Here is a 26,959-nt window from a genome sequence, read left to right as displayed (position 1 = left end):
GTCATTAAGCCCGTTACAATAACGGGTGCTAGAACAGTAGTGCATAAACATTAGTACGAAAAGTCTATATTAAATGGCAAGGGAGCTTAATATTTTTGCAAGAAGCCTAAAGTAAAATAATAATAAAAATTAAATAGAAATGTATATGACAATACAGTAACTATAATTAATGTTACATTTATCCTCTCCTCTGTGGCTGTTGATTGATGTATTTTAGCTTGTTGCTGACGCAGTGATTTTCATTCATCCGCAGTAAGACTTGCTGTCTTAGCTCTGTGTCTTTTGGCATTTTTCTGACGCTCATTTTCCTCTTCTTCAATAGATCTATTTGCTCAGCAACAGATTTTATGTGCGCAAAAATAAATCTACTTTTAAAAGTCATCCTATTGTAATATCATGAAAATTCGTATATTTAGGAAAACCCCTTCAACGACTGACACTTTACATTTTACCGGGCCAGGCTTCTTAATCGCAAATATGACATCCTCAGAGTGAGGAAGCTGGTCTCCACGTCTCAGTACCCGATTGGATTTTTCATGCGTTATGTTTTAGGTCTTACCTCATTTACCGAAATCCGATTGGATCGGCCGCACAATATTTTATAGGTCCCGCCCTCTCTGTCTTGTGTGACGCGTCAGGCGGCCTTTGAAGCATCTGCTAGAGGCTGGTGACTCTGCCACTCATTCCGCCCTTCCCTGTACTTCCGCCTTGTCCGTAATATGCGTTGAAGAGTGCCCTGCGCATGCGCACTTCACCAGAAGACACACACACACACGGACACATGGACGCACACAGGGGTTTTATTAAAGAGGATAAGATTGAGCAACACCTGGCAAGGACAGGAGTTATTAGGAACAGTCAGCATGGGGTCAGAAGAGGGAGGTCGTGTTTTACTAACATGCTGAAATTCTATGAGGAGGCAACAAAAGGATACGACCAGAGTGGAGCAGATGAGATTATTGATGTGGACTTTAAGAAAGCATTTGATAAGGTGCCACATGAGAGGTGGGCATCAAACTAAAAGAAGTGGCAGTTCAGGGTGTGGTGTGTAGGTGGGTGCAGAATTGGCTCAGACACAGGAAGCAGAGGGTGATGGTGTGAGGAACCTCATCAGAACTGGCCGATGTTAAGAGTGGTGTCCAGCAGGGGTCAGTGCTGGGGCTGCTGCTATTTTAATATATATACAGGTGCTGGTGATAAAATTAGAATATCATGACAAAGTTTATTTATTTTGGTAATTCCATTCAAAAAATGAAACTTGTATATTAGATTCATTCATTACACACAGACTGATGTATTTCAAATGTTTATTTCTTTTAATGTTGATGATTATAACTGACAACTAATGAAAGTCCCAAATTCAGTATCTCGGAAAATTAGAATATTGTGAAAAGGTTCAATATTGAAGACGCCTGGTGCCACACTCTAATCAGCTAATTAACTCAAAACACCTGCAAAAGCCTTTAAATGGTCTCTCAGTCGAGTTCTGTAGGCTACACAATCATGGGGAAGACTGCTGACTTGACAGTTGTCCAAAAGACGACCATTGACACCTTGCACAAGGAGGGCAAGACACAAAAGGTCATTGCTAAAGAGGCTGGCTGTTCACAGAGCTCTGTGTCCAAGCACATTAATAGAGAGGCGAAGAGAAGGACAAGATGTGGTAGAAAAAAGTGGACAAGCAAGAGGGATAACCGCACCCTGGAGAGGATTGTGAAACAAAACCCATTCAAAAATGTTGGGGAGATTCACAAAGAGTGGACTGCAGCTGGAGTCAGTGCTTCAAGAACCACCACACACAGACGTATGCAAGACATGGGTTTCAGCTGTCGCACAAGAGAACAAGAGAGACAGCGTCAGAAGTGTCTCGCCTGGGCTAAAGACAAAAAGGACTGGACTGCTGCTGAGTGGTCCAAAGTTATGTTCTCTGATGAAAAGTAAATTTTGCATTTCCTTTGGAAATCAAGGTCCGAGAGTCTGGAGGAAGAGAGGAGAGGCACAGAATCCACATTGCGTGAGGTCCAGTGTAAAGTTTCCACAGTCAGTGATGGTTTGGGGTGCCATGTCATCTGCTGGTGTTGGTCCATTGTGTTTTCTGAGGTCCAAGGTCAACGCAGCCGTCTACCAGGAAGTTTTAGAGCACTTCATGCTTCCTGCTGCTGACGAACTTTATGGAGATGCAGATTTCATTTTCCAACAGGACCTGGCACCTGCACACAGTGCCAAAGCTACCAGTACTTGGTTTAAGGACCATGGTATCCCTGTTCTTGATTGGCCAGCAAACTCGCCTGACCTTAACCCCATAGAAAATCTATGGGGTATTGTGAAGAGGAAGATGCAATACGCCAGACCCAACAATACAGAAGAGCTGAAGGCCACTATCAGAGCAACATGGGCTCTCATAACACCTGAGCAGTGCCACAGACTGATCGACTCCATGCCACGCCGCATTGCTGCAGTAATCCAGGCCAAAGGAGCCCCAACTAAATATTGAGTGCTGTACATGCTCATACTTTTCATGTTCATACCTCTCAGTTGGCCAACATTTCTAAAAATCCTTTTTTTGCATTGGTCTTAATTGATATTCTAATTTTCCGAGATACTGAATTTGGGACTTTCATTAGTTGTCAGTTATAATCATCAACATTAAAAGAAATAAACATTTGAAACACATCAGTCTGTGTGTAATGAATGAATCTAATATACAAGTTTCACTTTTTGAATGGAATTACTGAAATAAATCAACTTTGTCATGACATTCTAATTTTATGACCAGCACCTGTAAATGATTTAGATAGGAATATAAGTAACAAGCTGGTGAAGTTTACAGATGATACCAAGATAGGTGGATTAGCAGATAATTTAGAATCCATTATATCATTACAGAAGGGCCTGGACAGCATACAGGCTTGGGCAAATTTGTGGCAGATGAAATTTAATGTCAGTAAATGTAAAGTATTACACATAGGAAGTAAAAATGTGAGGTCTGAATACACAATGGGCGGTTGGAAAATCGAAAGTCCACCTTATGAGAAGGATTTAGGAGTCGTAGTGGACTCTAAGTTATCGACTTCCCAACAGTGTTCAGAAGCCATTAAGAAGGCTAACAGAATGTCAGGTTATATAGTGCCTTGATGTGTGGAGTACAAGTCACAGGAGGTTCTGCTGAAGCTTTATAACGCACTGGTGAGGCCTCATCTGGAGTACTGTGTGTAGTTTTGGTCTCCAGGCTACAAAAAGGACATAGCAGCACTAGGAAAGGTCCAGAGAAGAGCAACTAGGCTAATTGAGGGGCTACAGGGGATAAGTTATGAGGAAAGATTAAAAGAGCTGAGCCTTCACAGTTTAAGCAAAAGAGGATTGAGACGTGACATGATTGAAGTGTTTAAAATAATGAAGGGAATTAGTCCAGTGGATCGAGATGGTGACTTTAAAATGAGTTCATCAAGAACACAGGGACACAGCTGGAAACTTGTGAAGGGTAAATTTCACACAAACATTAGTAAGTTTTTCTTTACACAAAGAACGATAGACACTTTGAATCAGTGTCCAAGTAGTGTGGTAGACAGTTGGACTTTAGGGACTTTCAAAACTTTTTTTGGAAGAAATAAGTGTATAGGACTGGCGAGCTTTGTTGGGCCGAATGGCCTGTTGTCGCCTAGATTGTTCCAATGTTCTCCCTACAGTCTTCATCGGACTGTCACCTGTTTGGTCCCCTGAAAGAAGCCCTATGCGGATGAAGATTCATACCTGATGAAGAGGTGAAGACAGTGGTGCATTCATGGCTCACAGCTCAGCCTAAAACATTTTTTAATGAAGGAATATGAAGGCTTGTTGACAGATGGACAAAGTGCATTGAAAAGCATTTAAGGTTGTGTCGAAAAATAAAGTATTGGTCTTTTCTGAAAGCTGATTAAAATAAACTCTACAGTCGGAGTGCGGATAATTTTTGACTCACCATCATATTAGTTATCAGGTCAAGTTACTCTGCGTTCAGAAAATAGCCAGACCCCTTCACATCCTACCCACTTTACTGTGTTAATATATATTTACATATTTATAAGGTAAATAATTAATAAGGTAATAATTACATATTAATAAGGTAAAAGTTGTCATTTTTACCCATCAGTCTACACTCAATAACCCAAAATGTTAAAGTGAGAGAAAGGTTTGCAACATTATTAATAATTAAAAACTGAAATCTCTCAATAATACAGCAACAATTTATTTCTTGTATAGCCCAAAATCACGCAAGGGATGCTTCAATGGACTTTAACAGGCCCTGTTTTATTGACAGCCCCCCAGCCTACACTCCCTAAATCCAAAGAAAAAAAAAATGGAACAAATCTTGGGAAAGGCAATTCAGAAAGAGACCCCCTTCCAGGTAGGTTGGGTGTCCAGTGGATGTTAAAAAATGGGGTAAATAGAACACACAAAAGAGAAGAAAAGTATTCTGACCTTTAAGTCATTGGTTACAAATTGCCTGAGCTGCCTTGAAAGCTTGCATATTGTAAACTTTTTAGTTAGCCAATAAAAGGTGTAATTGTTCTTGATTTTTCATTGGACACTTAATTCAATACTTTGCAGAAGCCCCTTTGGCAACAATTTCTGCTTTGAGCCTTCTTGAGTAAGTCTCTTCAAGCTTTGCACACCTACATTTGGGCAGTTTATCTCATTCTTCCTGCCAAATCCTCTCAAGCCCCATTACACTGAACAGGAAGAGTCTGTACACTTCCTGTCTTTCCAGAGATGTTCCATGGCAAACATCTTTGTGTATGTGTGTGTGTGTGTATTTGGAACATTTTAAAGTATGTTTACACTTTTAAAGCTAGTGTCCTACTTTGGGGCTGACCGGGTCTGAAAACCTGCCTGTTAAGTTTGGGCTCAGGCTGCCTAGGGTGAGTTATCTTTCTAGACAGTTCAGTGGTTTGGCTTTTGTGGAATTTTAGAAGCTTGTGTCCCTTATTACCATTTTGTGTTGCTGCACCACCAACATTGTTTTATTCTGCAATGACTGTGATGGGCAAGAACAAGGCTGTCCACCTTTATTCAAAGAGTGATATACAGTGCATTCAGAAAGTATTCACAGCGCATCACTTTTTCCACATTTTGTTATGTTACAGCCTTATTCCAAAATGGATTAAATTCATTTTTTTCCTCAGAATTCTGCACACAACACCCCATAATGACAATGTGAAAAAAGTTTGCTTGAGATTTTTGCAAATTTATTAAAAATAAAAAAACTGAGAAATCCCATGTACATAAGTATTCACAGCCTTTGCTCAGTACTTTGTCGATGCCCCTTTGGCAGCAATTCCAGCCTCAAGTCTTGTTGAATATGATGCCACAAGCTTGGCACACCTATCCTTGGCCAGTTTCGCCCATTCCTCTTTGCAGCACCTCTCAAGCTCCATCAGGTTGGATGGGAAGCGTCGGTGCACAGCCATTTTAAGATCTCTCCAGAGATGTTCAATCAGATTCAAGTCTGGGCTCTGGCTGGGCCACTCAAGGACATTCACAGAGTTGTCCTGAAGCCACTCCTTTGATATCTTGGCTATGTGCTTAGGGTCGTTGTCCTGCTGAAAGATGAACCGTCGCCCCAGTCTGAGGTCAAGAGCACTCTGGAGCAGGTTTTCATCCAGGATGTCTCTGTACATTGCTGCAGTCATCTTTCCCTTTATCCTGACTAGTCTCCCAGTCCCTGCCGCTGAAAAACATCCCCACAGCATGATGCTGCCACCACCATGCTTCACTGTAGGGATGGTGCCAGGTTTCCTCCAAACGTGACGCCTGGCATTCACACCAAAGAGTTCAATCTTTGTCTCATCAGACCAGAGAATTTTCTTTCTCAAGGTCTGAGAGTCCTTCAGGTGCCTTTTGGCAAACTCCAGGTGGGCTGCCATGTGCCTTTTACTAAGGAGTGGCTTCCGTCTGGCCACTCTACCATACAGGCCTGATTGGTGGATTGCTGCAGAGATGGTTGTCCTTCTGGAAGGTTCTCCTCTCTCCACAGAAGACCTCTGGAGCTCTGACAGAGTGACCATCGGGTTCTTGGTCACCTCCCTGACTAAGGCCCTTCTCCCCCGATCGCTCAGTTTAGATGGTCAGCCAGCTCTAGGAAGAGTCCTGGTGGTTTCGAACTTCTTCCACTTACGGATGATGGAGGCCACTGTGCTCATTGGGACCTTCAAAGCAGCAGAAATTTTTCTGTAACCTTCCCCAGATTTGTGCCTCGAGACAATCCTGTCTCGGAGGTCTACAGACAATTCCTTTGACTTCATGCTTGGTTTGTGCTCTGACATGAACTGTCAACTGTGGGACCTTATATAGACAGGTGTGTGCCTTTCCAAATCATGTCCAGTCAACTGAATTTACCACAGGTGGACTCCAATGAAGCTGCAGAAACATCTCAAGGATGATCAGGGGAAACAGGATGCACCTGAGCTCAATTTCGAGCTTCACGGCAAATGCTGTGAATACTTATGTACATGTGCTTTCTCAATTTTTTTTATTTTTAATAAATTTGCAAAAACCTCAAGTAAACTTTTTTCATGTTGTCATTATGGGGTGTTGTGTATAGAATTCTGAGGAAAAAAATGAATTTAATCCATTTTGGAATAAGGCTGTAACATAACAAAATGTGGAAAAAGTGATGTGCTGTGAATACTTTCCGGATGCACTGTATTACAAAATGGAGGGTTGCTTGTGCAATTTCAAATTTATAAGCTACTAAATAAGAATTGTATGTGGCAGAATGTATTTTGTTAAATGAACTTTGATGTTAGGAACAAGGAGTTCTGTTAATTTTTAAGTAGCTGCTATCACTTTCTCAGGGGGAAGCACTGAAGAGCTAAAACATCTTCTGTTGGGATGAATAATGAATACCCAATCATACAGTTATAGGTCAGGAAGAAAAATCCTGGCATATTTTCATGTTGGAATTTGAGCAGTATGTTTTAACTTGGGTCTGTTACCACTAATTACAATAGACTAACAAAGTATTCACTTTTAGCAATCTTTATTGTGCTATAAACTAAATTTTAAAATTGAGAATTTGGCCGCTTTTTTCCATCACTCTCAATAACCCATAATGGCACAGTGAAATCACATTTTCAAAAAATTTTCCAAATTTATTAAAAATCAAAAACTGGAAATCTCTCTTTCACATACTCTGTAAGTATTCAGACTCTTAATCCAATGCTTTGTAGCAGCCCCTTTGGCAGCAATTCCAGCTTTGAGTCTTCTTGAAGATGGCTCTACAACCTTTGTACACCTGGATTTGGGCAGTTCTTCCCATTCATCCTGGCACATCCAGTTAAGCTCCATTAGATGGAATGGGGGGCATCTGTAAACTGCTATCTTTAAGTCTCTGCTCAGATGTTTCAAGGGGTCTAAGTCTGGGCTTTGGCTTGGCCACTCAATTACACTCACAGCATTGTCTTGGCTTTATGCTTTGTCTCATTTTCATGCTAAAAATTGAATCCTGTCTGATGTCATATTCACTCTGGAGCAGATTTTCCTTAAGGACATCTCTTCAATTAGCTTCATTCATCCTTCCATCTAATTCTGACTGGTCTCCCTGTCCCCACTGCTGAGAAGCACCTCACTATCATGATGTTTCACCATAGAGATGTTATTAGACAGGTGATGAGCAGTGTTAGGTCTTGGCCAGACATGGTGCTTGGAGTTCTTCTCAAAGAGTTCAAATTTTGTCTCATCAGATCCTTACGCTGTCATGATCTTTAAATTGTCAAATGCCTTTGACTCAAAAGTAACTTAAATCAAGCCATTCAACTATGAATGCCTGCTTGATGGACAGTTGCTGAGATGGTTGTCCTTCCAACAAGTTCTTCCATCTCAACAGAGGACTTCTGAGGCTATGTTAGAGTGACCGTTGGGTTCTTGGTGTCCTCCCTGACCATGGCTCTTATTCAATTTGGTCAGATGGCCAACTCTAGGAAGCTTCCTGGTGGTTCCAAACTTCTTCCATATCACAATTATTGACAAATACTCCAATGTTAAAACTGGAATAAGACCATACAGCCATCAGGGGACTTTCTCTTGTCCTTCCCAAGACTAACGCATCTTTCACTCCCTGTGTCCCCAGCAAACGTGGTTCCCACTTCTGGCTCCCATCCTGGTGGTCTGGACCATTCAGAGCTGGCTGTCCTTCTGTCTTCCACACACTCTTCGGGATCCTGAGGAAGGACACCTCCATCGTACCTCACTCCTAAGGTTATCAGCGGGGGACGATCTACACTTGGAGTGCCAATCACTCGCTCGCTCACTTACTCCTCCATGGGGCTACCAACTGCTTTGCCTCTGCCTTCGTCACATTGGCTCAGGCCCCCGATACTGCCCTCTCATTTATTTTTCAGTTCCCTCCTGTTTTCTGCCCGGACTCTTTTTATATTCAAATAGGGATGGTCTGATGACAGACCATGAAGCGCGAATGAGGCAATCAACTGAACCGCACGTGTCTGCATGAGAATGCATGATCAGCTCCAATCAACACCCTGGAGCCACTCCACCACGCTACCAGACACATGTACAAACCACCAAAGCCCGGGCACCATTAATTAAATTATCTATTTAAAAATCATGCACAGTGGCGTAGCTGGGAGGGGGCGGTCTACCCTGGGCGGCACATTTTTGGGGGTGGCATCATTGGCAGAAGGCTCACTACAATTCGTGTGTAAGCAGCAGGGTTTGGAAAAATATCACTCATGAATGAAAAAAGTCACATTCTCTGATTTTTATCCACAGATGCCTCAAAAATAATTTTCAGATTGTCCTTCTATGATGGCATCAGACACAGCAGTTGAAATTTAAGAGGCAATAACAAAAATAAACATAAATATTACAACGATAATAATTTCTAGGAAGATCCATCCATCCATCCATTATCCAACCCGCTACATCCTAACTACGGAGTCACGGGGGTGTGCTGGAGCCAATCCCAGCCAACACAGGGTGCAAGGCAGGAAACAATCCTCGGGCAGGGTGCTAGCTCACCGCAGGGCACACACACACACACAAACACACACACACATACCAGGCACACACCAGGGACAATTTAGAATTGCCAATGCACCTAACCTGCATGTCTTTGGACTGTGGGAGGAAACTGGAGTGCCCAGAGAAAACCCACGCAGACACGGGGAGAACATGCAAACTCCACGCAGGGAGCACCCAGGAAGCGAACCCAGGTCTACCCACTGCGTCACCATGCCGCTCTTCTAGGAAGATAAACAACTAATTTACAATTTATAATTTTGTTTTGTTATCAATCCGAATGCGTTCTTGCTTTGCACAGAAAACATTCCCACCTATCACTTGTACACTACACTGGTTCTGGTTTTCACAGTGTAATTATTTCTCTCTATTATAAAAAAAAAAAATCTTTGGGAGGGAGACTAGGGAGATGAGATGAGACGTGATCTTCTCGGAAGACAATTTGAAGTCCCGCGAGAGATACTTTAACTTGCTCCCAGCTCTTAAAACAATGACAAGCGACAAGCAAAACACCATGACTCGCCAGCAGCAGAAAGCTAGCAGATGATCCGACTGCTTCTCCTTGTAAGCGTTCAGCCACCCTAACCCCCCCCCCCCCCCCCCCCCCCCCCTTCACAACACGAGCAGTAGAGATGCGAAGTGGCAAAAGGACAGCTGCTGTACAGCCTTTAAAATGATCAGGCAGCGCAACAAGCAGCTCGCCAGCAGCAACAAGCCAGCAGATGATCCGACTGCTTCTCCTTAGCATGTGTTCAGCCACCCTAACAACCCCACAAAGTGACACAAAGTGGCTAAAGGGCAGCTGATGTACAGGCTTTAAAATGTTTGATGGGCAGCGCGATAGCAGCAGCAAAATGGGATTAATAAAATATCTATCTATCTATCTATCTATCTATCTATCTATCTATCTATCTATCTATCTATCTATCTATCTATCTATCTATCTATCTATCTATCTATCTATCTATCTATCTATCTATAAGACAGCAAATGATCTAACAGCATCTCCTTAGCGTGTGTTCAGCCGTCCCCCCCTTCACAATGCGAGCAGCATTATACGTCCTGCGAGAAAGAGATTTAACCACGCCCAGGGCCAGAAATAAAGGACAAGTATTGTTTTTACAATGTCACGTGAGACAAGGCAGTGAGACATCATTTAAAACAAGTCCACGGACATCTAACTAGCAGTTGTTGGATTGCTTTTGGCGGACACACTTCATGTGCTCCCAGCTCTTAAAACAACGACAAGCGACAAGCAAAACACGCAGCTCGCCAGCAACAGAAAGACAGCAGATGATCCGACGGCATCTCCTTAGCATGCATTCAGCCGCACCCCCTTCACAATGTGAGCAGCGTTATACATCCTGCTAGAAAGAAATGTAACCACTCCCGGGGCCGGAAATAAAGGACAAGTATTGTTTTTACAAAAGTTTTAAAGTAAAAGTGAAAATACTGCATATGTAACAGTTCCCATGAAAATAACAATCTCTTTAAATTGTATATCCGGTAAACCAAACCCGGGGGTTGGCGCGAAGCGAGCAGGGGGCTTTGCCCCCTAGTTAAACTAATAATTAGAACACAGCTTATCAGTGTGTCTATACCAGGGGTCTCCAACCTTTTTCCCCTGAGAGCTACTTTCACTAAATGAAAATGGCCGAGAGCTATTTATGTTTTCTAACGTTTCTTCTCATAGTTTATTTCAACCCAAACAAACTGAATAAGCTTGTTTTGCCGGAACATTTACAAAATGTTGGTGTCCTCAACTCACATTTTGCATTAAAACAAAAGGTGATCCAGCTCACAGGATCCTCTTTGCTAAGGACCCGAGCGGCTGGACAAGGCCAAGGGGGTGCCCACATAACATCTGGCTAAGACAGATAGACGGTTATTTCCAGAGAGGGGGACTGGAATACGTGTCTGCCTTGGGGGTTGACAACCAGCATCCCAAGCTCTTTTGTCATGTGAAGGGTGCGGCAACATGCTGTACCAGTGCATGCTACCAAAACTGACCTAACCTGAATGTAAAAAACAAATTTAAAGAAGAATTCATTATTCCTACCTAATGAAATTTTTTCTCCAGAGTCAGCAGGTAACAGAAAAACTAACAACGCCAGGCCTGATATGAGGACACAAGGAATGAGCAGATTGAGGCCGTAGTACAGCGTTCGCCTGCGAATTGTCACCGTGAAAGTCACATCAGGGTAGGGTTCCTTGCAGCATTCGTAATAGAGCTCGTTCCGTTTTCCTGGGACCCCTGCAAAAACAAAAAAGAAGAACATTTAACAGCAGGTGTTAGCTCGGGCAACTCAGTCAGTCATTTTTTCTAAAGTGCATTGTTCTGAACAGGGTCACAGGAGGATGTCCAAATTAGCATAGGGTGCAAGGCAGGAACAAACCCTGGACAGGGTGCCAGTCCATTGCAGGGTGAACATTCACACACATACATACCAACCACACACAAGGGCCAATTTAGCATCGCCAAACATAGTAACACAGAGAGAACATGCAGACTACACACAGGGAGGACCCTGGACATGAACAGTGGCCTCTTTACTGAGAGGCAGCGGCGCTGCCACTGTGCCACCATATGCGTCCTTTTATTATGTAACATGAATCATGTAAATTTTATAAAAAATATAAGCAAAACCACTGACCTAAATTTTTTTAATCAGTTGCTCGACAAATAGAGTTCAACTGATAATAACTTTCCACTTCACTCAAACATTATGTCTCATTTTAGATGAGGTTTGCAGCAGATGAAAAATCTTGGAAAGCCTTTACTGTAATCCATTGAAATAAATAAAAATAAGTGTGAATGGAATTCATTTTGGCTGGTTGAAGTTTACACCGGTTTATAATTCAAGAGCTGTCAAGAACATTGAAATATAATGGATTTTCATTCACTCGTGTTTCAAACCTGCTTTTCCAAAATTAAATAGTAACAGGATCTTAGGCGCCTCAGGCGTAATCTTCAAAACTTTGGCAAACATTCAGAAAAAGTGCAAAGTACTACACAACAGGTGAGAGAAATGTTCATTGTAAATTCAGGATATGCCATGCGAATAAACCTCTCAAAAGGTTTTAGGGGTTTATGTTGTCACAGCATTCTTCATAATATGCCAGTAAGGCTGAATCTGGAGTTATGTACCGTATACAGTTCTGTACATCATGCTATGAAAAAAAATCCATAGTTGCTGTGACCAGTAGGGGGCATTGAATCACCCCAAACCCCAGACACAACTTTACAGATACAAGTCCTGGGCCTACCCACTGTATCTATGTATTTATTTATTTAAAGAGCTACTATAAAATGCCACATTTCCCCTATCTATTGTGCTGTCTATTATATAGTGCCTTTCACATATCTATCTATCTATCTATCTATCTATCTATCTATCTATCTATCTATCTATCTATCTATCTATCTATCTATCTATCTATCTATCTATCTATCTATAATAATAATAATAATAATACTCTACATTTATAAAAGTCTTCTCATTACTCAAAGTGCTTCAGTGAGTGGGAAGTCACTTTAACCACCACTAATGTGCAGCACCCACCTGGATGATGCAACAGCAGCCATTTTTGCGCCAGTACACTCACCACACGTTAGCTGTTAGGCAGTGAAATGGTGAGAGAGAGAGAGATAGCCAATGAGAGACAGGGGATGATTACGGGGGCAGAATGACTAGGCTGTGGGGGACAATTTAGCCAGGACATCAGGATACACCCTACTCTTTACAAAGGATGCCCAGGGATTTTTTATGACCACAAAGAGTAAGGACCTTGGCTTAAAGTCTCATCCAAATTACAATGCAATTTTTACATAACAGTATCCTCATCAGTGTGCTGGGGCATTGAGAACTACATTCTGACCACAGGGTAAGCGCCCCCATTCAGACTACAGGGTTAGCGCCCCCTTGTGGCCTCATCAACACCTCTTCCAGCAGCAATCTGAGCTTTCCTAGATGGTCTCCAGTCCAAGTACTGGTCAGGTACGAACATTCTTAGCTTCTATCTAATCAAGCACAATAAGCACACTCTTTGTCTTCTTTTCTCTCTCTGTCTTTCACAGGCCACTGCTTCCTCCATGCAAGCTTCGTCCACCTTTCATCCGACTCTGGCTCGTCCATGTGAGGCAGACAGTTCCTTTTATCTAATCCCTGGGAGATCTACCAGTGACATGACAGCTCCAAAGCACATCCGGGTGAGGTTGGAGCTCTACAGAGTAGAGACTCCCAAATCCTGCAGCTCCCCTGGTGGTCTCCACAGGACCCAGGGACTACAATACTCAGCATGCTTTGTGGGCACCCATGAAGGAATCCGAGCCTGGGCTTGCTGCCATCTAGCATCCTGGGGGAGACAAAGCCCTGTGTAAGCTGTCTCCCACATTCTTCCACCTCAAGGGCATCCCTGCCAGGTAGGAACGCAGGCCGTCCTCTCACTATCTATCTATCTATATGAATAAATCAACCAGTTCTTTCCTCCTTTCTTTCTCCAACTGAGTGTTGCCCATAGCCTACCAACTCTGACTCCCAGATGTGAGGCGGCGGGCTTCTTTACAAGCTTGACCCAGGAATACTTCCGGTACCACAAAGTGCCTTTCCGTAACCACTTCCAGGTCATATAGAAAGTAGGGAGGTTCTCTTCCAACAGGACCCTCTATCAGCACCCAGGGACCCTGAAATTGTCCATAATAGTTTGAGATGTCACAAGGGACACTATGAAGTCTATATAGGTGCTTTAAAAATTCAAACAGACCATCATAGGGTCGAAAAATGCAGTTTTTTCACAAGTAAATTCCTGAAAAGTCCATTATCTTTGGTTAGACCTAAAGTTGGGATTTATGATGTTTGACCCCATTTTCCAAAAACTTGCATACATGAGCTTCAGGTATACATCAAATTTATTCAATCAACTAAAATATATGTAAAACTGTATGATTCCATTTGGTTTTGTGACTAATACAATAGGGCTACAACATTTACACTTGCTTTCATTAATTACACCTACTGTATATCAAGCATTTGTTTCATCTCTCCACGTATTACTACTTTTCTAAATCTTAACACCAGGCTCCATCATTATTATAGGCTCTGCCAGATTAGTTTCAGTAAAGGCTGAAAACAAATCCCTATTCTTTTGGATGAGTGAGACTAACTGACTTTTTTGTGCATCAGTTAAATCATCTCCTATTGAAACCCCAGGGTCACTAGAAACAGCAATTGCTGCAACATACATCTCTTTCATGTTAACATTTTGCATTCTATGAAGGAATAATGTCATGTTACTATCAGAGGAAGCTGGAGCCACAAAAATACATGAAGAATAAAATATGTCCGAATATCTGAGCAAGGTCAAACACCACAGAGAAAGCTCAAAGTTATTTACATGAGTTGCAGGGTGTAGATCAAATATATGGAAGAAAATTTCAGGCAAATTAAAATAAATAAATACACAAATAAATGTATTGTGAATGTGACAAAAATGAATAAAAACACAAAGCATAAATAATGAAATGGTGGTTGTGCTTTAGGCTATCAAATGACTATAAACAGTGATTTAGCTGAAATGTCTCTGCTCAGCATATTAGATGACACTTACTCTAAACTTACAAAATAGTGTAGATGGAACTTTATTTGTCCCCAGTGAGAAATTTGTTTTTTTTACAGAAACTCTCTAAATTGATGGAATTTTCTATTTTGTGGTATTCTCTTCTGGTCACATCACTTCAAGAGATGCCCACAGAATCAACAAGCTGATTAAGAAAGCAGGCTCAGTTATGGGATGCTCCCAGGTCCAGCTGGAGGTAGTAGTGGAGGAGAAAATGAAGACAAAACCATGAGTGCTATTATGAGTACCATTATGAACAGTCCTGTACATCTTTTCTCTGACACACACACACACACACAGAGGACATCCAGCCAACAAATTGTTCAGCAGAACTGTGTCAAGAAACACAACTGGGGCTCCTTCATACCAGTGGCGATACAATTTTATAATGCCTTAGTGTGATAGATAGATAGATAGATAGATAGATAGATAGATAGATAGATAGATAGATAGATAGATAGATAGATAGATAGATAGATAGATAGATAGATAGATAGATAGATAGATAGATAGATAGATAGATAGATAGCAATGACTGGTTAAAATCTAAGATTCATAGACATCATCAGGTGCTGAGGAACTTCTCTGGTAATGCTCTGCCAAGCTTCTCATGAAGCTCCTACTTGTTTTGGGAGGCTTGTTCACTTAACTTTTCTCTTCAACATACAGAAAGCCTGCTCAATTGAATTTAAATCGGGTCACGGGCTTGGCCATTCAAGAATCTTTCAGTTTTTAACTTTGATAAACTCCTTTGTGGCCTCAGCAGCATGTTTGGCTCATTATCTTGTTGTAGGATGAAGTGCCGCCCAGTGAGTTTGGAGGCATCTACTAGAACTTGAAAAGATCAGATGTTTCTACACACATCAGAGTTCATTGTGCTGACTGAGCCCACCAGTGTGTTCTTTCTTCATGATATTTCAGGCAGTTGATTTTGGTCATTCTAAGGTTTTATCGATGTCTCTAATGGTTTTATTCTTGTTTTTCAGCCTCATAATGGCTTCTTTGACTTTCATTGGCACAGCTCCTATCCTCATGCTGAACAACGGCAACTATAGAATCCAACGAGTAGAAGCAAACCGAGGTCTCTTATGAAGCAATAATACACACCTGAGGAATCACAAACACCTGTGACTTGTTTTAATGCTCTACTTTGCTACGACCTCCAGGGGGTCCAGAGTGCATCCCATAACTGAGTCTGACATATTTTTTATTTAAGTAGTAAATATCCACTGTCACACGAGTAGGAGACAGCTGAAGGGCTTAAGTAATGGTAATACCACATCCGACCAGGTGGCGGTGGGGTGCACTGACTGTCTTTCTCAGTTCCCTGCAGACCTTTCCCGAGAAATCCTGCGAGGTTCCGGTACCTCAGAAGACATCACTTCCGGGTCCAGGCCCTTCGATGACCCCACTTCTGGGTCCCGTCCCTTCAATGACATCACTTCCGGGTCTGTTCCCTTCGATGACGTCACTTCCTATATGGGCCTTTAAAGCCGCCATCTTACCACAAAGGAATCAGTTCTGTTTTGGACTCAGTATTGTGAATATCTCTGTCAATCTCAAAACCTTTTGCAGCCAGGGATATTATACTGGTGGCTGCCCCAAACACTTTTTATGATGTCTGGTCTGTGTTTTTATCACACCACGTAATCCATAATTTCAAATAAATCGAAGACAAATCCCAACAGGTATGGTATTATATCTTACCTACTAAGTCCCATTCTCCATTTGGTATATACGTTGAAATATCAACTTCCAGCATTTGCAAATCCAGAAGCCATCCATTGTATGTCCAAGAACCAAATTTTAAGTCACACTTTTGAATATCAAATGGAAACCAACGGACATCAATGTAGCAGGTACTCTTCAAAATACCTAGGATGTAAAAAACATGGAAGGCATGATAAGAATGAGCTCAAAGTGTAACATGCGCAGACTGAATTATTTTCTAAAAACTGGACTTTTGATTATGTGTCCTTCAGTGAGTTCCAACGTTAAATTACAATAATCTAGTGAATTTGAGACAATTGAGTTAACCGTACTTTACTCAGAATGTAATACGTTCTTTTGTAGAACAACAGAAATAAATAACAATCCTGGGCACATCAGTATACATTAAGAAATATTCATCATAATACATTAATACATTAATTCATACATTAATCATAAGCAATATCAGTATAGAAGGGTAAATCCTAAACAAAAAAATTCAAGTAGAGACCGGCAGTGACAACGCAGGTCGTCCTGCTGTAATACATTCAGTGACCAATAGGGTGTGGTTTGCCCTCTTTCTTGGGTTTCTTCCTCCATAAAGGCAAAAGGTTGGGACATCTGACCTTTTATTATCAACTAAAGGCATACAGTACAGGGGATCCTGGGGTCTTTAGAGATGGAGTATTAAATCTGAGCCATTGCAATAATTTTAGGGGTGTGCTTAACCCCAAAACATATTCCAAAATGGGATCTAAAGTGACCCTGGCATGAGGTGGGTCTTTGTGGAAAAAGATAATTGAATATAGAATTGGAAAAGTACTGGTGTACTGAATGCAGTGGGCTGGCGCCCTGCCTGAGTTTTGTTCCTGCCTTGCGCCCTGTGATGGCTGGGATTGGCTCCTGCAGACCCCCGTGACCCTGTAGTTAGGATTCAGCGGGTTGGACAATGGATGGATGGTGTACTGAGTGTAGGAAAAGTCCAGTAGAGATTAAGAAAAATGACCAGGAGAAAAACAGAGTGACTCAGCTGATTCCAGGATTGCGGGGTTCAAATTATGAGGAAAGGTTTAAAGAGCAGAGCCTTTTAAGTGTAAGCGAATGGAGATTAGAAGTAAACATGGTTGAAGGGTTTAAAGTTTTGAAATGAATTAGTACAGTGGATCAAGACTGTTAGAACATTGGAAAGATTTAGATGAAAGCAGGCCATTAAGCCCAACAAAGCTCGCCAGTCCTATTCAATTAAATTTTCAAAAATAACATCAAGTCGAGTTTTGAATGTCCCTAAAATCCTACTGTCAACCTCACTACTTGGTCACTTATTCCAAATGTCTGTGTTTCTCCATGTGAAGAAAAACTTGTTGAGGTTTCTATGAAATTTACTCTTAACAAGTTTCCAACTGTGTCCCTGTGTTCTTGTTGAACTCATTTTAAAGTCATCGTCTCGATCCACTGGACTAATTCACTTCATAATTTTAAACACTTCAGTCAGGTCTCCTCTTAATCTCCTGTAAAGGCTCAGCTCTTTTAATCTTTCTTCATAACTCATCCCCTGTAGCCCCTGAATCAGCCTAGTTGCTCTTCTCTGGACTTTTTCTAGTGTTGCTATGTCCTTTTTGTAGCCTGAAGACCAAAACTGCACCCAGTACTCCAGATGAGGCCTCACCAGTGTGTTATAAAGCTTGAGTAGAACCTCCTTTGACTTGTATTCCACACATCAAGGCGCTATATAACCTGACATTCGTTTAGCCTTCTTATTGGCATCTGAACACTGTCTGGCAGTCGATAGCTATGAGTCCACCCACGACTCCTAAATCCTTCTTGTTGAACTCATTTTAAAGTCACCGTCTCAATCCACTGGACTAATTCCCTTCATAATTTTATACACTTCAGTCACTTCTCCTCTTAATCTTCTTAAAAGGCTCAGCTCTTTTAATCTTTCTTCATAACTCATCCCCTGTAGCTCCTGAATCAGCCTAGTTGCTCTGCGTGTCATCAACATAAGAGTGAAAAGAAACAACTTCCTAAAAATAGCTCCTATATGATGAAGATATACAGAAAATAAAATAGGACCCAGAATGGATCCCTGATGAACACCACATTGTACAGGAGCAGTAGACAAAAAAGAGGAATTGAAAGTCACTGAAATAATGTCTCCCAGTAAGATATAACCTGAACCAGTTAAGAGAAGCCCCTTTAAGCCCCCACCAGATACTCAAGCTGCAACATCAAGATCTCATGGGCAGTAGTGTTAAAAGCTGCAGAAAGGTCTAAGAGGACAAGGACCGCAGCCCCTCCTGAGTAGCTAATAAGAGAGATGTCATTAAATACTTTCATGACAATGCCGTAACGCCAGACTGGTAGATGATAAACCAATTGATTACAAATAATTCTTTCTAATATTTTAGCCAAAAATGACAATTGGGAAATCAGGCAAAAATTAGCTAACACACCAGGATCTAAGTTTGCGTTTTTAAGACAGGGTAGCACCTCCGCATGTTTAAAAAAATCGGGAGTGGTGTCCCCTCGACTTTCTCGTATACTCAGATATGGGGATGGATATTTGAGGAGTAAACCGCAAGACAATGATTCTATTTTTGTATTATGTACATTGAAGAACCATCAACAACAAATCTAATTAATAATATATTGAACAATTATTATAAAAGTAAAGCTGAATAAATCAGACTCTGCAGCTGCATGAATAAAAAGTAAAGTGGCACTTCCAGTTAGCAGAAATAGCCCAAAAGTTGACAGAAATGTACATTTTGTACCTAATACTTGTATGCAAAATTTGGTTGACCTAAGTGAAAGAGTATTCAAGTTATCGTCTTTACATACACACACAGACAGACACAGACATCATTTTGGACTCAGGGAGGTCTAAAACGTCGAGATTCATCAAACTTTTGAAACTGAATTTTTGGACGATTGCGTTACTTTCCCTCCGAGAAAGTAATTTGGACCCAGGGAGGTCTAAAACACTGAGATTCATTAAAATCTCGAAATCAGATTTTTGGACGATAACAGTTTTTTTCCCTCTGAGAAAGTACATTGGACTCAGGGTGGTCTAAAACGTCAAGATTCATCAAAATCTCGAGGTCGAATTTTTGGACGATTACAATACTTCGTGTTTTTGTGAATTTCCCCTTGGGATTAATAAAGTATCTATCTATAAATAATAATAATAATAATAATACATTTTATTTATATAGCGCCTTTCCCATGCTCAAGGCACTTACAGAATATAATAAAGAACGGCAGAATATACAGTATATAGCATTGTACAAACCAGATAAATAAATAAAGAAGATTAAGACAGTAAATTCTGGAAAAAAACAGACAACATAATTGATGGTCTCGCGCACACATACAGGTTACATGAGCATCTTGACAGAGAAGTAAACTGAGAGAAGAGTAATAAAGTCACGTAGAGCTAAAAGCCTTAATGAACAGATGAGTTTTGAGTTGTTTTTTAAAAGAATTCATGGAGTCAGCTGACCTGATTAATTTTGGTAGGTCATTCCAGAGTCTGGGCGCTATATAGCTGAAGGCCTTGTCATCCATGGAGTGTAGATTAGTGAGGGGTACAACAAGATTGCCAGAATCAGAGGACCTTAGTGGGCGGGCAGGCACATAGTGATGGAGAAGGTCACTGATGTAGTTTGGCGCAAGGTTATTTAAGGCTTTGTATGTTATTAGTAGGATTTTATATTCAATTCTGTAGGACACAGGGAGCCATTGGAGATGGAGCAGGATGGGTGTGATGTGCTCGCTGCTGCTGGTTCGAATAAGGACTCTTGCAGCTGAGTTTTGAATAAGCTGGAGCTGTGATATAAGATTAGAAGGGGCACCTGCCAGTAGGGAATTACAATAATTGATGCGGGATGTGATAAAAGCATGGACAAGTTTCTCAGCATTAGAGAAGGAGAGGAAGGAGCGAACACAGGATATGTTACGGAGGTGAAAGTAAGAAAGTTTCTTAATGTGATTTATGTGGGCGGAATAAGTGAGGGAGGAATCAAAAATGACACCAAGATTCTTTGCAGTAGAGGCAGGTCTGATGAGATCACCGCCAAGATGGACTGGGAAGGAGCTCATTTTATTAAGTTGCATTTTAGTCCCAATTTGCAGGAGTTCAGTTTTATTGCAATTTAATTTTAAAGAGTTCTGCTCCATCCAGGTTTTAATTTCACTAAGACAGGTTGTGAGCTGAGAAAGCTCTGATGAAGTTCCACTTTTAACATTGAAGTAGAGCTGAGTATCATCTGCATAAAAATGATAACCCAGTCCATAACTACGGATAATATGGCCAAGGGGAAGCATGTAAATGCAGAAAAGCAGAGGACCGAGGACAGAGCCTTGAGGGACTCCTTGTGTGACTGGCACTGAGCTGGATCTGCTGTTTCCAAGACTAACAAACTCTTGCCTATCAGTCAGATAGGACTTGAACCACTGGAGGGCAGTGCCAGAGATACCCAGCATGTTCTCCATTCTGGACAGTAGGATGTCATGTCTGACAGTGTCAAATGCTGCACTGAGGTCTAACAGAATTAATATGCTAGTTTGTCCAGAGTCTGCTGCCATAAGCAAATCATTGGTTACCCGTAGCAGAGCAGTTTCACAGCTGTGCCGTGCCCTGAAACCAGACTGAAAGGGTTCCATCAAATTATTAGAGGTTAGGTAATTGGTGAGTTAGGAAGCTACAACACGCTCAAGAACTTTTGACAGGAAAGGTAAGTGGGAAATAGGCCGGAAATTGTTAAGATTGTCAGCATCAAGGCCAGACTTTTTTAACATTGGGGTTACAGAAGCAATTTTAAAAGTGAGCGGCACGGAGCCAGTGTCAAGGGATGAGTTTATTATTGTTGTAACAGTCGGGATTATGGCATGAAGGCAGGATTTAAGTAGTGTGGTGGGGATGGGGTCCAGTACACAAGTAGTCGGCCTCATCATACAAAGCAGGTTATTAACAAACGCAGATGTGACTGGTGAGAACTTAGAGAAGGAGCTGGATGGAGTGGGAGAACAGTGAGAGATATAAACAGATGATGTATTTATGTTAGTTGAATTATTTAGATCTTTAATTTTGTTACGGAAAAAGTGGAGGAATTCCTCACAGACTTCAGTAGAAGAGGTAGTTGGGCCAGATGAGGGTTCGAGTAGTTTATTAACTACAGAGAACAAAACCCTTGGGTTATCATGGCCACTTTCTATTATTCTGCCATAATGGGTGTTCTTGGCAGAAGTTAGTGCTTCTCTGTAAGCTCTTTGGTGGTCAGAGAAAGCCTGGATGTGCACGGTCAGATGTGCCAGTCTTACGTGACATTCTCTCAAGGCGTCGGCCAGCTGCTTTCATAGATCGCAATTCTGAGTTATACCAAGGAGCTGAACGTTTAAAGGAAACCTCCTTATATTTTAAAGGAGCTGTTTTATCTAATGCTGAGTGAAGGGCTGAGTTATAGTGGTGAACAAAACTATCTAGTGTTGATGGAATAGGTGCAGACAGTAAAAGATCAGAAATGGATCCAGAAAGGATAGAGGGACAGATATTTTTAAGGTTTCTGTAAGAAATTTGTCGTTTACAGGTAAGAGGAGGGAGAGGTAATGAGACAGTGAAAAATACTGCTTTATGGTCAGAGAGTCCCAAATCAGTGCTGTAAATGTTGGCAACAGATAATAATAATAATAATTTTTTTCAGTTATATAGCGCTTTTCTCACTACTCAAAGCGCTTAGCAATTGCAGGTTAAGGGCCTTGCTTAAGGGCCCAACAGAGCAGAGTCCCTTTTGGCATTTACGGGATTCGAACCGGCAACCTTCCGATTGCCAGTGCAGATCCCTAGCCTCAGAGCCACCACTCCGCAGATAGTCCAGAAGTGCAGATCAGGTCCAGTATATGACCGCCAGAATGGGTTGGAAAATCAACATGTTGTGTCAAGTCAAAACAGTCCAGTAAGGACAGGAATTCATTTCTCAGTTTAGATGTGGGGGTGTCAATATGGATGTTGAAATCACCAAGAAGGATAATTCTCTGAGAGTAAGAGCTTAGGTGGGTTAAAAGTTCAATCAGATCGGATAAGAAGGATGCATTGTATTTTGGGGGACGATAAAGAACAACGAGTGAGACAGGACCTGATTCCGTTGTTAGTTTAAGAGCCAGGCACTCAAAAGACAATGGACAGTCAATTGGGATTCTTTTAATGTTTAAGTCTTCCCTGATAATTACTGCAAGCCCGCCGCCTTGTCTTGAGCTGCGTTTCTCTGAGTGGAAAGTGAAACCAATTGGAGTCGCCTCTGTGAGACACGCAAATTTGTTCGGTTTTTTCTATCTATCTATCTATCTATCTATCTATCTATCTATCTATCTATCTATCTATCTATCTATCTATCTATCTATCTATCTATCTATCTATCTATCTATCTATCTATCTATCTGTCTACTTACCTTATACTTCGTATACGAGAAAGTAAAAATGAGAGCACAACCCCCTCACTAATAGAAACATTTATAATAGCCAACCATGCTGGACACAAGATATCAAAAGCTTCCAGTAAGAATCATGGGTGGAACAACATCAAGAGGACAAAAAGTAGGTCTAAGTGTGTCGATAGTATTTTTTCGCTGAGAAAGTGAAACGACATCAAAAGATTCCAAAACCATATCATGATTAACAACAGGAAATGCATAACCCTTTGGAACAATACCGGAGCAGATATAATAATAATTATAATAATTCTTTGCATTTATATAGCGCTTTTCTCACTACTCAAAGTGCTCAGCAATTGCAGGTTAAGGGCCTTGCTCAAGGGCCCAACAGAGCAGAGTCCCTGTTGGCATTTACGGGATTTGAACCGGCAACCTTCCGATTGCCAGTGCAGATCTCTAGCCTCAGAGCCACCACTCCACCCATATACTAGTATTGATTTTGCTGACAAAGAATGAAAGAAACTGCTCACATGAATGAACAGTATTATTTAATCCCGTCTCTGAGTTAGAGTAAATCGCCACATTGATTACATTAAATATGATCCAGGGTTTCTTAGAAAGAGAGGATACCAAATCTGACAAATAATCGTGTTTACATTTCTTAACTGCCTCCTGGAAGTTGAACAGAACAGTCCTAAAAACCTGTTTAGATACAGTCAGCCTGCCCTTCTTCCAACGCTGTTCAGCCATCCTGCAGGCGCGGCGAAGCTGCCGTGTGGTGTCACTAGCAAGTGTTCCCTTTTTAGAGAGTATTTTTAGGGGAGCAGTAGAGTCTAAAACTGTTTACATGATGAATTTATAGCTATGACAGAATCATCAATATTATCACACTGGCCTTTTAGATCAAAATTGAAAAACATGGTGTCATAGATGGCTGGGGTTCTGACCACGCCTAGAAGGACCGGAAGGTGACCTTTATGTCTTCCGGGTCATGAGGGGGGCAACCACCCTGGATCAGGAGAGGACCACGGGAGAGGAGCAGAGAAATTCCAACTCGTTGGGACCCGTGGCCACCGCCAGGGGGCGCCTCAAGCCTCGTAGAACCCGGGAAACATTTACTTCCGCCACACTCGGAAAGATGGCAGAAGGGACGTCCAGAGTGCTTCCGGAGCAAAGGGCAGCACTTCCGTCACACCAAGAAGTGCTGCCGGAAGGACGTAATCAGCCACCTGGAGCATATCCGGGCAGGAATAAAAGGGGCCTCCTTCCTACAATCGAGGAGCTAGAGTCGGGAGCGAGAGCAGGATGAAGCTCCCAGGAGGAGAGGAAAGGCGGCCAAGGACATTCAGAGAAGACTAAATCAGGGGTGATTTGATGCTGGGAACACTGTGTGTTGTGCAGGACTTTGTTATTTGTGCATAAAATAAACGTGTGATTTTATAAAGATGTGGTTTCCGACTGGTGGTGTCCGGGCAAGTCTCACAATGGTTTTAAAATCAGATATAAAAGAAGAATTTAAAAAGCGAGAATAGTGTGGAGCACAGCTTGCAGTAGCAACGTCACCAGTAATATTGAAAACCATCTCATTAAAGAGAACTGATCAGAAAGAGGAACTTCACATATGCCAATGTTATTTAACCACATGTAAGAGTGAGATCAATGGTATGACCAAGAGAACGAGATTAGGTATTAAAATGCTGGATAAAATCAAATGAACCCAATCTCTATACATATAAAATCCAATGAATGTCTGTCTGTAGGTCTGTCCGCTTTTCATGAGAGAACTACTTAACGGATTTAGATTGGGTTTTTTCTCTATAATTCGCTTGAGCATTCCAGTTGATTTTGAGACCTTTCTCATCGCGTTAAGTATCATAATTCACTTGTGGTACCGATTTGTTTGAGCAAATCTGAGAGAGATGCAGCGAGCCGAGGTGGGGTGCGTGTGGCCTATTCACTCACGTGCCAGCCTTGCGGCATATCTTACCTCTGCTTTGCTAGCAAATGAGAGAACTACTTAATGGATTTAGATTGGCCGTTTTTCTAGAATTTGCTTGAACATTCTGGTTGATTTTGCGACTTCTCTCATTGTGCTAAGATTCATAGTCCACTTGCAGGAGTGATATATTCATGCTAATCTGAGACAGAGGTTGCAGGCCGAGGGGAAGGGAAAGTGTAACGTCAGGAGTGGAGAGCTGGCCAGGGCCCCCCTCACTGTTTCACTTTTACGCAGGCAGAGCCGCAGGGCACAGTTAGTAATGATATAAAGCCATTAACCAAAGGTTTCAATTGACAACAAATATGTATGTTAAAATCGCCAACAATGAGTACTTCATCATAGGAGAGCGTAATATCGGCCAAGAGATCAGAAAAATTAAGAAACAAATGCATCATTGATTACAGGAGGCCTATAAAACACACAGCAAAGAAGAAGCTACACACTTCAAAAAGTTAGTTCAAAGCTACTAAACGGAACCCAAGTAAGGCTCCGATACAGAAACAAACTTTTAAAAACAGTGGCAAGCCCCCCAAATGATAAGACAGCTGAGGAAAGTTCAAAAATGAATAACCTGGTGGTAGCAGGTCAGTAAAAGAAGAAGAGTCACCATTGACAATCCAGGTCTCGGTGATGAAAAAGAAGTCCAGTGTCTTTGAGGTAATAAAGTCTTGCAGGATAAGAGTTTTATTAGTCACTGACCTTACAACCTTAATAGATGAGGCGAGCTCGGGTGACACTGTGAAGATTAGCAGCGTTAACTTCCCTAGAACCCACAGAGAAAAAGGGATGTCGCCTTCAGATGGGGAAATTAAATCTGATTTCCAGCTCTCGAGGACCAAGGCCAGCATCATGCAGAGGAGAGGACTGCTCAAAGACGACTCTCAAGAATCGAGAATCCAAGCCCAGCGAAGAAAAATCTAACAGCGGAGCTGGCACGCCTTCTGCGTCGGTGTTGGGAGTATCTGCATCTCCGAGAGTCACTCAGCTCATTAATACGGGTGAACATCGGCATCTGAGTAAAGAAGTCAGGCGATGAATAAAACAAGAGTGGATGTTGTCACACACATGCGCATGGGAGGTGCTAAAAGGCCTGAACGAGAGTACTTCCACGCCAGAGCAGGGGGTTATGGAGTGCACTGAGTCTTTTTCTCACTTCTTTGCAGACCAGTTATGGGAAATTCTGCCTGACCCTGATGATGTCACTTCTGGTTCCGGGGCCATTGATGATGTCACTTCCAGTTCTGGGGCCATTGATGATGTCACTTCCGGTCCCGGCCATTGATGGCACCACTTCCTTTGTTTGACTTTAAAACTGCCATCCATTTGACCCTCTCTAATCAGTTCTGTTATGGACTCCAATCTGTTGTGATATTTGCCCAGACACCACCAGTCAAAGACCACATCTTTATACAAAAACTGGTTTTATTTTCACAGTTCTACTTCAGAACACAACTCGTACAACTCACAGTGCCTCTAGCCCCAGTCACCCTTCTCCTGGGCCTTCTCTCTCCTCGTTCCTGGGCCACCTGTCCTCTCTCTCCAGGAGCTTCGTCCTGCTCCTACTCCCGACTCCAGCTCTCTGATAGGAGGGATGTGGCCCCATTTATCCTCATCCAGATAAGCTCCAGGTGCTCTACCTGATGTCACGTCCTGGTGTGGCGGAAGCGTCAGGAGAGCACCCAGAAGCACTCCGGGTGACCCTGGAAGGATCATCCTCCATGGGTGTGGCGGAAGTAAATAAGTCCCGGGATCCATGAGGCTCGGGGCGCCCCCTATCGGTGGGCCTCCCTGCTCTCCTTCCGTGGCCCTCTTCTGCTCCAGGGCTATTGCCCCCTCGTGGACCGGAGGACAAATATGCCACCTCCAGACGTCACGGCTGGGTCTGACCCCCAGCCATGTACAACACTGTACACATCAGTATAAATATTTCAATCATTTTGCAGCCAGGAAATAATATATGGGTGGCTGCCCCAAACCTTTCTGTGTTTTTTGTTGAGTTTGTGACAAGGTTCAAACAGAGTCACATCTGAAGAAGAAAACTGAGAAGATAACATGCCAGAAAAGATATTAAGAAAGGAAACACAATCATAGGACAGTAGCCGCTGGGATATCTAGGGCGGAATGGTGGCTCTGAGGCTAAGGATCTGTGCTGGTATCCAGAAGGTTGCCGGTTCGATTCCCCGTCACTGC

At 42.1% G+C, this 26,959-nt stretch overlaps 1 protein-coding gene across 1 annotated transcript in view; it reads right to left on the bottom strand.

The window, feature by feature from the left end:
- The window catches only part of chrna8 (cholinergic receptor, nicotinic, alpha 8), a 474,679-nt gene that overhangs the window by 36,700 nt on the left and 411,020 nt on the right, over nt 1–26,959 (bottom strand). The window contains exons 6-7 of the mRNA XM_028805834.2: nt 16,339–16,506; nt 11,075–11,269 (exon numbers count right to left, since the gene is read on the bottom strand). Of these exons, the coding sequence (XP_028661667.1) occupies nt 11,075–11,269; nt 16,339–16,506 (363 nt within the window). The remainder of the gene's footprint in view (nt 1–11,074; nt 11,270–16,338; nt 16,507–26,959) is intronic.

This window comes from Erpetoichthys calabaricus, chromosome 7 (genome assembly GCF_900747795.2).
Source record: "Erpetoichthys calabaricus chromosome 7, fErpCal1.3, whole genome shotgun sequence".
In the NCBI taxonomy this organism is placed as follows: Eukaryota; Metazoa; Chordata; class Cladistia; order Polypteriformes; family Polypteridae; genus Erpetoichthys; species Erpetoichthys calabaricus.
Note: the sequence above shows the minus strand (reverse complement) of the source record. Positions and strands in the feature narration are given on the sequence as shown.